Source organism: Cebidichthys violaceus, unplaced genomic scaffold, assembly GCF_023349555.1.
Source record: "Cebidichthys violaceus isolate CVI_PGR_0920_01 unplaced genomic scaffold, fCebVio1.0.p SCAF_4, whole genome shotgun sequence".
NCBI lineage: Eukaryota > Metazoa > Chordata > Actinopteri > Perciformes > Stichaeidae > Cebidichthys > Cebidichthys violaceus.
This window is the reverse complement of record NW_027176594.1, coordinates 19245704-19260517: the sequence shown is the minus strand read 5'-3', so window position 1 is coordinate 19260517 and position 14814 is coordinate 19245704. Positions and strand designations below refer to the sequence as shown.

The 14814-nt window shown below is 48.5% G+C and overlaps 2 protein-coding genes across 3 annotated transcripts; one reads left to right on the top strand and one right to left on the bottom strand.

Moving 5' to 3' along the window:
- The first annotated feature begins 290 nt into the window (after nucleotides 1-290).
- On the top strand, nucleotides 291-9555 carry slx4 (SLX4 structure-specific endonuclease subunit homolog (S. cerevisiae)). Of its 2 annotated transcripts, none has more exons than XM_068726750.1 (14): nucleotides 291-489; nucleotides 783-1261; nucleotides 1454-1664; nucleotides 1796-2014; nucleotides 2119-2339; nucleotides 2759-3054; nucleotides 3276-3480; nucleotides 3705-3907; nucleotides 4108-4254; nucleotides 4967-5136; nucleotides 5410-7670; nucleotides 8269-8368; nucleotides 8529-8825; nucleotides 8987-9555. In XM_068726750.1, the coding sequence occupies exons 2-14, from the start codon at nucleotides 847-849 to the stop codon at nucleotides 9348-9350; spliced, it is 5109 nt and encodes a 1702-aa protein (XP_068582851.1). In that variant the 5' UTR covers nucleotides 291-489; nucleotides 783-846; the 3' UTR covers nucleotides 9351-9555. The 2 variants fall into 2 exon arrangements, with proteins under 2 accessions (XP_068582851.1, XP_068582852.1); XM_068726751.1 differs by lacking the exon at nucleotides 291-489 and adding an exon at nucleotides 542-562.
- Nucleotides 9556-9615: 60 nt separating this feature from the next.
- mcrip2 (MAPK regulated corepressor interacting protein 2) lies at nucleotides 9616-14626 on the bottom strand. Its single transcript, XM_068726752.1, has 5 exons — nucleotides 14020-14626; nucleotides 13792-13861; nucleotides 12540-12673; nucleotides 11400-11498; nucleotides 9616-10009 (listed from the first exon to the last, which is right to left on the bottom strand). The coding sequence occupies exons 1-5, from the start codon at nucleotides 14132-14134 to the stop codon at nucleotides 9939-9941; spliced, it is 489 nt and encodes a 162-aa protein (XP_068582853.1). The 5' UTR covers nucleotides 14135-14626; the 3' UTR covers nucleotides 9616-9938.
- Between the last annotated feature and the right edge of the window lie 188 nt (nucleotides 14627-14814).

The window sequence follows — 14814 nt, the reverse complement described above, 5'->3', positions numbered from 1 at the left end:
ATGATCACAGTTATGGGAGTTTTTAGTTTTAATGTAGGAGTGGTTAAATGGTTAAATTGTATTTGAGTAGAGAACATTCTACTTATAATGTGAAACATTCTAATTATTCATACATTTTCAAGTTATCAGGCTAGATTATTATATTGTTATTATAGACGTTTCAAGTGATTCTGTAAGTCCATATTGATCCATAACATCAGTCGATACCGATGCGTTGCAGTCGCGTGACCTGGAAGGCGCGCATTCGTTCGTGCACCGTCACGTGACCCGGAAGCGCAAAAAATGAAGCGGTTGAGCGTGCGCGCTTTTGAAATGTAAATAAACCCCGCTGTTTTGTTTTTGTTGCTCGTTTTATCAGGCATGTAATTGATCAGTAATGCGTGCGTGTATTTTAAATTGAATGAGAGTCGCTCGCCATCGCGGCAGACTCGCGAATGAGCAGCGATGAGGCGGAAAGCTAAAGCCGAGGAGCGAACTCATCAAACCTGGGTGAGGATACACATGCTAGCACGACCAGCTAGCTAACGTTAGCTCGCTGCAACTGATATTCCCCTCTACAAACGTACGCTTTCAAACATTTGTTTGCAAATTGTCCCAAATTGAACTTGTGTGCATTGAATGATTCCATAGCTGTTGTCTTGTGCAGTAAACGAGCAGTACTGGCTACTTAATATCGCTAACGTGCACATTTACACTGCTACTATGTCAAAGTGGACCCTTGTTGGTCCCTGAGCCCAACTTTGTACATCAGTGGCTCCAACTTAAACCGGCTCTCTTTGCAGGCTTATCGGTGTAGCTGGGGACTTGCTGGCACGGCCTCTTTAATGTGAGACAAAGTGCTCCATCATGGATGACTCGGACCAGGACTTTGTGGATCTCTGCTCAAAGCTGCTAAAACGAGTCCGCAAGAAACCAGGTGGGTCCAGCCGGCAGCCGAGGAAAGCAGAGCATCAGCCCTCCAGTCAGGCGAGCGATGCAGACAAGAGGAGGAGAGAAGCTGACTCTGGGTCTCAGCCCGTTTGTACTGGCGCAGAAGCAGAAGAGCATCTGGTATGTGGAGGGACTGCTCACGATGCAGGAGATGCCGGCTCGTCAGTCGTGCCTTCAGCAGCAGCAGCAGGACCGAGAGGTTTGGAGGCGAAAGACAAAGTACTTCACAGAATGCAGCAGTTCAAGAGAGCCAGTCCGCAGAAGATGGTGCACAGAGACAAGAGTCAGCCAGCAAACCCAACTCCTGCTCCACCTCTGACACAAAGACCAGGTGAAGCGATGCTCCTGTCGGCACAGGTTGTTAGTATGCAGCCTTGTTGCCAATGTCATCATCATCATCATCATCATCATCATCATCATCATCCATGATTGAGATAATACAGCCGGCTTTGGCTCTCCTCGTTGTCGGTCATGTTATTAGTCCATTAAATGAATTGTGTTGTCACCGCCCCTCTGTTTCCAGATGCTCCTCCTCACTCTTTCAGTCCAGGTCTCCACCCGGAGCCCCAGGACAGCGACGAGGCTCTGGCCCTGCGGCTGCAGCAGGAGTTGGACAGGGAGGCAGCAGAGGCCCAGACGGTGGACCTGGAGGACAGAGGCCTCTTCTTCTGTCAGATCTGCCACCGAGATCTGTCGCACATGACACCCGAGGGGCGAACGCAGCACCTCAACAGGTTTGGACATTTTACAGTGTAGGCGTTTGACTGACGCTTGTATCCAGAGGGACATGCAGCAGTGAAGTGAAGTGAAGTGAAGTGAAGTGAGTGGTGGACACACTGAACGGGAGAGCGATCCCTCTTTACAGGTGTTTGGATGAGAGTGAAGGGAGCGCCCCAGCCCCGCCTCCCCCGCCTTCCGGTGTCCCCGACTGTCCCATCTGTGGCAGGAAGTTCAAGTCCCAGAAGAGTCGCTTGGCCCACCTGAAGCGCTGCTCCTCAGACATGGGCGTCGCTCCGGCCGTGCTGCTGCAGGCTCTGCAGAGACAGACTGAGGAGACCCAGAACGTCCCCGCCGACTCCACACTGTGAGTCAGCCTCTGTACTGCAGTCCAGCCATATTACCGTAATACACCTCTGAGCGACAATGGTTGCCCCTATTCTACCAACGTTTCTGAGATATTCTCTTTAGCACGCAGACCGGTGGCACTAAAAGAAAAGGCCCGTCCAAGCCGGGCTTGCCAGCGAAGAAGAAGCCCAGAAAGAAGGCCGCGCCCCTGGACGAAGACACCATGGTGGCCCTGGCTTTGTCCTCCTCCCTGCTGGAGCAGGAGCAGCGGGGCAAGAGGGAGTCGGAGGCGCAATCGCAAACAAACACTGCCGCCTCCCACATCTCCAGGAGGACAGACACAGGTACAATGACGGTAACGTCAATGTATCATCTGCAAGAGAATGTTATAGCTCACAGTGTGGCACACACTCAGGTATGCCACTGCTTTTATGCTACGTTTTTATAATTGTTATAAATAGAACGAATTATCAATTTAATTATACAAAGGCAGAAGGTGTGGTTTGTTTTGAATACACTGTGTTTCATTTATTTGTTCATGATCAAATGAATTATGGGGGTTTTGTATACTTTAAGATAACTCAGCAGCCTGACTCGGCACAAATGGAAGGCACAAACTGTAATAATAATTGGTTTTAGATGACAATAGATCTTTTTTTAGATATTACCTAAATTCATTTGTATTTAGTGGACAAAGGGCTAAAAGATTCTTCTTTAAATACATTCACCCCCCCCTCTCTCTCCTCTGCTGTTCTTGGTGCAGGTAAGGGGCGTGGCAAGAGGAAGAAGGGCGGCGTCCCTCGTCCTCCTCCGCTCCTCCTCGTCCAGGATGCGGAGGCGGCTCTGACGAGGCTGCAGGAGCGCGTCTCTGCGCTCCTCCTCCTCCGCCGGGCCCCCTCTCCCCCCACCCCGACCCGCTGCCCCAGCAGTCTGCCCGGCTGGAGCGGTGCTGCCGTCCTCTGGCAGAAGAGCTCCCTGCCGGACGGAGCCTCCGACCGTCTGTCTGAGTTCTACACTCCAGAGCTCAGGGAGTTCATCACACCGTGGGAATCGCCGACGGTGAGAGAGACCGGAGACCTGTTTGCATGCTTTCTTTTCGAATCTCGAGATAGATGACCACACGGTCTGGTAGTTCTGTCCTATCCTAGATATTAAAGGACAGATCAACAGTCTCTGAAGCTGTGAAGGGAGACATTGTGTTTTTGTTTTTTTTCATTTATCAGCTTCCGTGGATCAAATCACAGCCGAGTGACATTGATACTGTTCTCCTCCACTTCTAGACTGACGCAGCCACCTCCAGCACCACCAACAAGCCTCAGTCTTCTGTCCAACCAGTGAGTGAAGGGACCATGGCCTCCATCCTGCCGTCCTGCTCCCAGACGACTCCCTCCACCAGCCGGGCACTCCTCATGGACCTGATGGAGCTGGCTGAAGATGGCGTGACCCTCACCCAGTGTGGTCACACTGCTTCAGGCCCTGACAAAGGTAACTAGTGAACTTATTCTGTGTCGGGGTTTTTTTTTTACGAAAATGAGTCACAACTGAAAACAACAAACCTTGATTATACGTTCCTTTTTAAAATGTTTGTTAAACTTTGACTTTTGGATACTAGCATACTGCTACACTGTTGCAACTCACCAGCCCAAATTGTTAAGTCGTGACTTAACTGGTCACCGGTTCTGGGTCCTGATTGTCTTTCGTTCCCGCAGACAAGAGCGCCAGTCAGATCGCAAACAATCGTCTGAGCGGCTTCGTCCTGGAGGAGTCCGAGGAGCAGGCGGACCTCTGTGCGAGCGGCTTCCTACCAGAACCAACACGCGCGCATTCAGAGGACGCTCGCTGCCGAGCCAGGAGGACGACGGCGGCGGCGGCTCAGCCGGGGCCAGACGAAGAGCGAGGCAGCCGCCCATCGGTGAGACCGCCCACAATCGCTACTCATTGTGACATGTTCAGCCTGGATCCTGACTTCTGATCTTCTTCTTCATTTGTATCTGACCTAATCTCATCAGTGGTATTGACTGAGATGATGCATGCAGTGCAGATATGTAATAACAATGTGATAATTCTGCAGTGCACTGACCCCAGTGTTTCCCGCTGGTGTTTCCTCTCCAGGTGGCGCTGTCCAGACTGGCATCAGACCTGAGCGGCATGGTGAACAACCCTCAGCTCAGCGACCTGCAGCTCCAGGTGGACAGTGGAGAGGTCTACTTCGCTCATTCCTTCATGCTGTATGCTCGATGCCCCCTGCTGGCTGAAATGGTAAAGCATCTCACCGTGTGCGTTGCCAAACACACCCTCTAGATACAGAGTAGCAGAACCAGGACTGCCTAATTATGTATGAATCTGTTTTCATAGTTGACTTTTAAATAATACATATATTATTATAACTGGAAGAAGACACAATAAGAGTATAATAAGACTAAAACCGGAATTTACTTACCCAACAGCTCCGTCCAAGATGAGATTTTTTCTGAATCATATTTCTGAATATTCAGCTAGTCAATCTAAATAACATTTTTACAAGTTCTACATTAAAACAGCTTTTCGTCTTCTTTGCCTAGCTTCCGTCTTTCATCACCCTAAATATGATAAGCGCATCAAAAGCCCTTTTAATTCTGTTTGGTTAAAGCATTACATAAACATCTTTAAAATCAGTGGTTTATCCTTTTTTTCCCCTTATAGAAGAAGACATTATTTACAGCTGGTGGTAAACCTGTCTCCAATAAACGTTATGCAAATGAAGATGTTTAATTATTATATTTATATATCTTGTTAAGTCAAGGTGAGGAAACCAAATTGATTCAATCTAGGCTGCTAAAAACGTATTTGGACTTGGTATCTATTGAGAAAGCTTCAGTGTGTTGGATCCTTTCCTGTCAGTGGTTCTGTATATTGTTTTTGTTGTATTCTAAATTCTACAATTCTACAAAAGAATCATCTTTTTCTCCTCGTTGCTCTGCTCCGCTCACAGGTGCATGAAAGTGGTTTCGGGGTGCGGGAGGAAGGCGGGCCTGAAGCCCAGAGAGTGTTGGTGACTGACGTCCCGGGACAGGCGCTGTTGGCTCTGCTGCGGTACCTCTACACGGCCCGCTGCTCCATCCCAGCATCGCTTCGGCCTCATGTGCTGGAGCTGGCGTCTAGGTTAGCAGGCAGGACATTCATACACACTTGTCTCTTAACAATTTAAAAAATGGTGGATAAAGAAACCAGATGTGCTTTAATTTGATTCTGTGTACCTTGTTTCTGCTGTCTCACTGTAATTCTCAAAATCACATTTTAAGAAAGTCCGCTCAAGTATTACAAGAGATGAAAATTGTTCAAACATTCCTAAAAAATGACATTGTTCCTCAGTTGGAAAGATTGAATACAGTGTTGTGACTCCTCTCTCTCTCTCGTCTTTCTGTGTTCGTTAAGGTTTGACTTGCAGGAGCTACGATTGCTTTGCGAGCTTCACCAACAGGACCCAGCGACTCGGGAGGATGAGGAAGACCACATGAACCGGGAGGAGAATGTCGACAACCAAACGCACCAGGCCCTCGCGGAGCTGCTCCGCTCCATGTGGGACGAAGAGGATGAAGACGGCGACGGCACGGATCCGGGTGGAGGGAGGGACGAAGAGGGAGAACTGGAAGACGATCAACAGGCCGTGGTTCTCCTCGCGGATCTCTCGGTCCGCGAGGACAACGTGAACGAGGAGGAGCTCGAGGAGATCTACGAGTTTGCCGCCACGCAGAGAAAGAGGGAGGAGGAGAAAGACGGCACGGAGGAGGAGAAGGTAGACGAGGAAGACGACGGAGAAGAAGTGTTAACAAAACTGACAGAACCCAAAAGAAGTCCATCAAACTCTCCACTGGAGCCGGACCCCGGCTTGGATCGCAGCTACAACCGCCTCTTCTCAGACTCCTTGGGGGTCTACGAGGAAGAAGATCCTTCCTCCTTACCCTCCACTTCTGCCCCGGCTAAGACGCACACCCCTCAACGCCAGCCCCCTCATCAACCCTCATCTGAGCCCTCTTTGCTTCAGTCCTCAGCAAGCGTGGTTGACGACCTTTCCCTCAGCCCTCCGCCAAATGGGTCCAACCTGCCTATCCCGGGTCAGTCTCCCGGTCAGGCGGGTGACGACGAGGGAACAGATGATCTGGCTTTGAAGCGAGGAGGTCCTGGTCCTCGTAGTCTTTGTGAGAAGAAGGAACCTGAGCTCATTGTTTTGTCTGACTCGAGCGAGGACATGGAGGTAGCTCTTAGTCCCCACGGTCCTTCGCCACTTTCACTACAGAAACTGCAGAGCTACACCCAGATCAAACCTCAACCAGTCCCGACACCCAATGAACCCACCCTGCCAAATACACAGTCCAGCAGTTTAGAGTTAAGTCCCGATGATCCATCTGCGGCGCCAGTTCAAAGTCATCTAGGTCCCTGGTGTGACCAGAATCCGGTAGACTGTTCTCCAGAAGTGTCCTGGCTGATCCCGTCCACACCGGTCCAGCCCGACAGAAGCACCGCGACCAGCTCCACGCAGACTAAGAGCAGCATGTGCCGGACGCAGCTGTTCCCTAGAGGTGACACCTCCTCGCCCTCTGTTTTCTCTTCTCCTGCTTTACCAATTAACTACGGAGCGCAAACCTCCAACAGTCCGGTCAGAGCCTCTGTGTTCTGTGTTCCCAAGTTAAAGCCGGACCAGACTTGTAGCTCCAGCTCAGACCTCGACCCTCGTTCTAAAAGACCCAGTAGTTGTGGCGCGAGTAAAGGAGCGGGTTCACTTCCTCCGTGCCGTCCTACGCTCTCAAGCTCGACTTCCTCAAAGCAGGACCCGCCTCTCCACGTCCAGCCCCGGCCTCACAGCAGCACTCCTCTGCACACGGAGCTCCACAAGGTCCCCGTTCTTCTCGCCCCTTCCCCGCTCCACGGCAACCTCGACGAGAGTTGGACAAGTCGCGGAAGGGACGGGGCGCCGTCTGAAAGCCCGGGAGGGACGGAGTTGAGGAGCTTTCATCTGTCCCCCTTGTCTGACCGCGCTCATCCGCCCTCGTCTTCCTCTCACAGGGGTCTTCGTGGTTCACAGAGGTTCGGTGAATCCTCTCGCCAAAGTCATCGCTCCGTTGAGTCCAGCAGTCACAACGGCGCAGGGTCTGAGCTCGAGGGGAGAGGGTTAGGAAAGGACGAGGGAGAAGGAGAGATGGGGTGTGAAAATAAAGACCTAGGCGATGAGCCAGATGCCGCTGAATCCAGTTTCCAGCAGAGCTTCACGGACGAGCCCCCCATCGCGTTCAACGACTCGTGGGGTTTCGACGCTGTGGATTTCGAGGCGAACCCGGCCTGCTTCAGTCTGAGGCTGGAGGACAGCGGAGCGTCCAGCCAGCAAGGCGAGCGCAGCCTGGGACGACGAGAGGCAGCCGGGTCGTCGTCGTCCTCCTCCACCGGCCGCCACCCTTCACCGCGCAGTCACCGCGCCTCTCCACCCAAAGCCCACAGTTCACGACCGTCCACCGGTCCACCAGCTCCTACGGGTCTTTCCTTTACCCCTTCCCCACCCGACCCCACCGGCCACACCGCTCCAGAGATCATCAACAGCCTCCTGGACTCCAAAATATGGGACAGCTGGGAGGAAGACGAGGAGGCGGAGGCTCTTCCCCTCTCTCAGAGGGCGAACCCTTCCGCTCAGCTCAAAACACCAGGTAAGTAGTCTGACTCCCACTGCAATGCTGTGACGTCGACATGCCTTCAGTATCTTAGAGTATTAAAGAGTAAAGAGGTAGCTGTCTTAATGCAGTCACATGTATTCTATTCATATGCACATTTATGCTGAAAGGTGTTTAGAAAGCATCCGCATCGTCTGCTCTCCAGGACAACTTGTGGTGTTCTTCTTGAGTTATTGTCCTCTCAAGACGTATAAATGTAGAAACAAACTGTTCATTGGCCGTGAAAGCATCGGTGCATCAAGACAGAAACATAACAATCCAAAGCAATATAAGATATAAGATAATATTTTCGTTCACACACGATCAATTAGCTCCAGTATGTTTGTCAACTCACCTTCTGAAATGCAATTAATTACTAACTAGAGTAGGATAAAGCAAGATGAGGGGGAACGTGTACATGGACCAAAAACACAAATAATGCCTTCAACGTCACGTAAAAACATAAGGAATGTCTAATGTGGTCGGTATTTATCTAAAGAAGTATTTAACCTAGAACTTTTGAATTGGATGCATTCAGTTATCTTTGATTTATTATGTTCTGGTGCTTAAAGTCTTCCTGTTTGTGTCTCATCAGCGTCATCACAGATTAAAAGGCGTCGCACCTTGGTGCCCATCACCCCCTTGCCCCACTACTCTGACATGGACACGCCGGAGCTCAAGAACAAACTCACCAGGTCAGTCGGCCATGTTTTTTTTTTTCTTTTCTTATCAAGCCAATTAAGTGAGGAGGCTATCCGATCACCTCCCACAGTGTCCCTGTCAACTTAGTCTGGCTCTGCTCTCCATGTCTGGCTGCTCGTCCATCTGTCCTCTCTTACTTTCTCCTCTGTCCAGGTTCGGCGTTCGGCCTTTACCGAAGCGCCAGATGATCCTCAAGCTGAAGGAGATCCACCAGTACACCCACCAGCTGGTCAGCTCCGAGGAAGAGGAGGAGGAGGAGGCACCCTCTGCGAGCCACGCAGTTCCTGGCAACAGACCGGTGTCCGGCACGCAGAGGGTGAAGTTTAAAGAGCCCAGAGCGCCCGCCGCCATCTCCCCTCCTAAAGCCGACAGAGAGGAGGAGGCAGAGCAGCTGTCTGCCTCACAGAGCTCCAACGCCTCTTCAACTGCTGCCAGTGAAGAATCCGAAAGGTTCTGTGTCTATTCAAGTGTTTGCATCATCTCAGGTGTTAAGTAACAGCAAACCTCTTGGGAGTGTTTCTTGTACGCACAATATCTCTTATTCTTTCATCGGGTTCATAAGATGCCCTTAAAGACAGGGTGTGTAATCTACTCCATCTCTCTCTCAGCAGGTCCAACCCAGAGCTGCGCCTCTCCTCCGACTCGGACAGCGACGGCGGCGTCTCTGCCTCCCAGTCAGCAAACCGCCTCCAAGATCGCCTCCGCGCGGTGCGCTCCTTCATCCTGTCCGACTCGGAGCTGTACGGTCAGATCCTCCAGTACCGGCCTCTGGTGTTGTCCCGGCTCCAGGAGCGACTCAAAGCGGCGGGGATCCGCCTGGGTGCCGCCAAGCTGGTGGACTACCTGGACTCCCAGTGCATCACCTTCACCACGGGCAGGCCGGGCCACTCGGCCGCCGGCCGCAGGCGGGGCAAGCAGACGGGCGGGGGGGCGAAGGCAGCGGGCCGGAGAAGAGCCGCTACGGCCGTGATTTAGAACTTTAGAACTGACTGAGTAGAAACTGAGAGCGCCGATTCCTCAAGAGTCGACTTCAGGTTTTACTATGTTGTTTAAAACTACTATTCTAAGAAGAATGGTCACTTGTATTTATATATGAAACAGATTTTAAGCATCCTGTCATCTTATGTATGTGATGGTACAAGCCAGGCACCGTCATCCGAATAATAAATGTTTCAATCAAGTCGGGTTTCATGGAAAAATATACGGCCTAATTAGTTCCAATAATTCCATCACACAAGAGGTTTTTGAAAAACATTTTACTTCTTTTGATCTTCAATAGATTTCTATCCAAAGATCAGTCAAGACGTTCATACAGGCGAGGGTTCCGTCTGATACTTCAGCCCCGGAGATCGACGGGTCCTTCACAGCAGCTCAACTTCAAGTCAGAGTTCAGTCAGGTCGCTGTCGGTTCTTGTTGTGCTCTCCGTTTTCTCTGCAGCAGCGTGAAGCTCAGGGCATCAAATCAGATTCCTAGTCACCGATTCCTGGAGACGTACTCGCCTCCCTCCCCGCCCCTCAGTGGAGCGTCCGCTCGGCGCTTCCCGTCCCGCCTCAGAGCCTCGCTCAGGTCAGGTTGGCAATGTTGGCGAGGAAGCGCTGAGCCCACCACTCTTCCAGGTCTATGGGCACAAAGTCTGCAAAGAAACGAAGACGACAGAAGGCACAAGGATTTAAAGCATAATTCATATTCTATGATTGATTCATTCGGATTTCCGAAGTGAAATTTAAGGAAACAAGAAATGATCTGTGCACCCAATACTATACTTAGTTATTGATTGAGTAACTTATATCTCCTCTTGTCCAAAAAGATTAAATATATATATATAAAATAAGATTTATTTTTCATATAATAACTTCATCAATACACAGCAATATATTGCACATTCTCCAACAGCACAGCCTACGAAACAAAGATGTAGACGCCAAGAAATATCAAACACATTGAATAATTTAATATAACATACAGAGCAGGCTCATAAGAATAATCTATATAACTAAAAAAAGTTTATAATAAAGATGCTCAAATGCAACGCTGGCACAGGAGAAAACAAATATCTCAGTGTCACGATCACTTTCATTGACTGAAAATAAAAATATATTTTGAATCCAACGATGGCAGAGAACTGTGCCACAGAGAGCGTGACACTGTGTTCATACAGCAAGCGTCACATTACATCATGTAAAGAAACCACACACAAGATCAGAGACTAACCACTTAAAAGGTCGGCTGGTAGGGCTTATATAGCTTCCTACTTTTGTACTTTTTAAACTGAAAACACACGTTTTTATATTGTCATATTCACTGGAAATGACGTATAATACAGCCAACAGTAAGTAGGGAACTTTCAGGCGACCTCCAGCCAGCTGACACCTTATTTAAGTTGTTGAAGTGAAATTAGAAGGTAATGTATAGAACTCCTCATTTCAATGCTAGTCATCAAAACCTGCTTTGAAAATACACAGTTCTACTGATATCTATGTAATAGAAGACTACATGTATATTTGTATATATATTTTTAGATCCATTAAATTTCCAAAACTACTGGTATAGAATGTCATTCAAAATGTAAAGGCAGTGAGCCACAGAAGGACCTGGAGGGTGTGTGAGTGTGTGTGTGTGTGTGTGTGGGGGTGTGTGTGTGGGTGTGTGTGGGTGTGTGTGTGGCAAGTCACGCTACAATCAGCAGTCGGAGCTGGTTGATCTGGAACAGACAGGTTCTCACACAAACAAAAAGTTAAAAATTAAAGCAGACTATTACACTAGATAACCTCTGACTAAGGATAAAACGGAGCCAACACACACACACACACACACACACACACACACACACACACACACACACACACACACACACACACACACACACACACACACACACGTGTTAAAATCATCAGGAATAATAAAAACATGGCAGGATTATTAGTTAAGTTTCGGGGGTTGTGTCGTATTCTTTGAGGGCTTTCAGCAGGTGACTGAATGGGAATAGTACGCTAATTAAAGATGGTGGAGGTGCGGGTACTTACTCTTCATCGCAGCACTGGGAGTCTTCTCAGAGTACTGAATGGGACCCTGGCTGTCAGCTGACTCCCCGTCCCCCAGCTGCTGCTCCACTTCCTGCCATGCTGCATGCAAACACATAGGATGTGCTGAATTAACTTAGTTAACAAACTCAGTTTGAGTGAGTTTATCTATCAACCCCGTGTCCATTTTTTTACAGCGGTGAAGTTACACTTTAACGTTTCTTTCTTTCCGGTCTACATTTCTGAACTTAGCCCTGAAACGCAAAAAAAAAAATAACAAAAATGTTCCATCACAAATAAAGCAGCCACTGCATCAAAGCAGCAGTAGACTTTGAGACTGTGTAGCACTGTCCACGTGAAAGTAAGAAATAGTTGCACGAAGACTAAACTGGTCCACGTTTTGTGTTTTATTTGCTAAAAAGGTGAAGGTTTTCCAGCGTCACACCCGAAAAGCCTCGCTTTTAAAAAACACACTTCTAAATGTCTTGAAGGACCCTTAACCCCAATATCTCTAGGGTCTTTTATTGAATGTAGAGAAATAGAATGTGTCTCTTTTATCCTGGTGCACAATATGTACGAGCGTCCTCATGCTATAGGCTACAAATGACAAAGTCAGCACTTTTAAGTATTAACAATATGGGTAAATATACAAACCATGACCCTATAGTGTCTCAGTTGATAGTATTGGAGTATTAAACGACTATTATGGAAGATGCAAAACCCCGGTGTGATAAAATCACAACTGATTTTGACTGATTTAGTACAACATGCATAAAGAACTAATGAGTGAATCGAAATAAGTAGCAAAAGACTGCTGATTCGGGCTGATTCTTGTCACGGTGAACACAGCTAGAGTGAGACCCGTCAGGTGTTCTATCTCGGAGCAACTCGATAGACGGTGGCGGAGGTTTTCCTCTACAGGTGAAGTCACAAAAGGACAGCACAGAGCGGTCTGTACTGGCTGCGCTCCAAGAGTAACACAGCTAACTGGTTCATGCCGAATCAGCTCTGCAAGTCATTCATTTACACCTGCTCGGTCGGGAGGTTGAGGTGAAGGAGGAAGAAAAGGAAGAGAACGGGCCCCTCCCCCCCCCGTCCCAGTTCCAAACCTCATGACGTCCGACGTTCACACTCAAATCTCACCTTCACACACAAACCTGACGTTCTCTTCATGTGCAGCAGTGAATCCCTCCGCCGGGCTCGGGGCCTTCTGCGTGGCTGCACCGTGGTAGCGCCTCCCGTTCAGGCGATTGAACACGATCTTTGGGGGCGGAGAGCTGCAGAGGTCAGACGGAGATAAACGGAGATAAACGAAGACTGCTTGGGGATTGGATCAGCAAGCGTCACAAACAAAACGCAAGAGTTCCATCTCACAGGGATGATGGGAACTGAAATAATGATGCTGGTTGCTTCTGATCGGTCAGAGGAATTGAGCATGAAGGGTCGTTCTTCACTGTGGACAGAATTATAAAATCACAAAACAAACAAGAACTCACACGTTTGATCAGAGCTTTAAAAAAAAAAAAAAAAAGCCATTAGCGAGTTCAGAGAAATTGATTTGCATTCATTACGAGACATACAATACAATACAGAGTTTGCCCTTTGTATCATTTATGCTACAATGTTACTTTATTTATTCCATAATGTTGATCAACAACTCCAATATGCAACAGTAAGACCGCAACAGCTTGTAACGCAAGATGCAAATACATCTTGCAGTTGCAATGCATTCTGGTAGATTGAGGTTTACCGTTGGAACATAAATGACCAGTTGCTTTTGCTCCTCCTAGAATGTGTGTTTCCCTTTCTACATATTAAATATCGACACAGATATAAAGTCGTACTCTTATTGACCCTAAAACCTAAACTGTAGTAGTTAGTTGTAAAGCGCTGTTGACACTTTTACTGTCAAATTCACCTGAAGTACTGTACCGGGAATACACTCACTTACCAGTTTATGAGGGAATATAAAAACTAAGGCATTCCAATACAGCTCCGCAAAACATCCTACTTTCATTAAAGCTACATCGTGTTGTTAGTGACACTGTTTCAGAGAGACATTGATTCAATGCTAGGATGTAGTTTGTGGTGGTGCTTATAATAATGCAATAATTGCATTGAACACGCGATCACAGCAGGCAGAGCAGTCAGTTAACTTGTGCAGCCCGGTCTTGAAAAAAATAAAATAAAAAATACTGCAGGAAAAGTCTGCGTCCGATAATGGGTGCAGAGACGTTACTTAAGTCACCGATGTGTTACATGATCGCGCTGACGGAGCACGTGCTTTCGGGCCCAAGTGGCTCAAACAGCCGGAGTAAAAGGATCTTGCAAAAATAAAAAAATAAAAATAAAAACACACACCATGACATGACGCGGAGCAGCTAACGTTACTTACTTCGATGAGAGCCAAGACGTCGGCTTGAGCTTCAAGTCGCCGAGCTTGCTCTCGACTTGCTGCGTGGGACCTTTTAGGAGACAACATGCAAGAGTTTGTTGATTTTACGTTGTGCACGGGTTGCAAACATTGGACCGTTTCAACCGTTGCAATGCCCCAAAAACGTGCCCCTTTAATGAGAAAAGCAATGATTGCATCATGCTGTAGATACCAGATGCATTCACTAACCTGTCCTCCGTTGTGTAACAAGTTTGCTGGGACCTCTGGTGAGTGTGTACATCATGTGAACGCCGAGATGTTCTGTAGTGTCTGTGTGTAAAGAGCGCTCTCTCTTATGAATCATCAGGTAAGCTCATCGATCAACTCTCAGTCCTCTGCCAGCTCCCCCTGACGCAACAACGACGCTAAACACAAATTCGCAGCTTGATTTTTTTTTTTTTTTTTTTTCTTCCCCGGGTCAGCTGCTTCACGGTCGGCCTGAAGCCTGCAAGAGACTCGCTTTGACTTGTCGCCCGCTGTGTAATCGATACTGTTGCGCCTCTGAAGAAGCAGCAGGTGTTCCGCTGGTAGTGAACCGACGCCCGCTGCTACTACGAGAGGTTGCGTGTAGGTCATCCAAGGAGAAAGCGGCTCCGCAAGAGGGGGGGGGTCCGTCACTCTGGAGGTGGGACCTTGTGGTTCCTGACGTCCGAGGGACAAGTGACACTCCGGGCCGGACACTCTACCTTCTACGCCCCGCTGGTGCCACGGGACTGACTGCGACCCCTCCGCTCTCTGACAGAACACAAGGACAACGCACACTTTGATACTTTCATCAGGACGGAAAGCTACAATGTTTGGCCAGCGTCAAGCCCGCCACAATGAAGAGACGTGACTTCCGGACTGAAGTTTCAAAATAAAACCTCAATTGATATTCATCATATTGTGATGCCAGTTTGACTAGAGGTGTTACATTACATTGCATTACATTACAGTCATTTAGCAGACGCTTTTATCCAAAGCGACTTACAATAAGTGTATTCA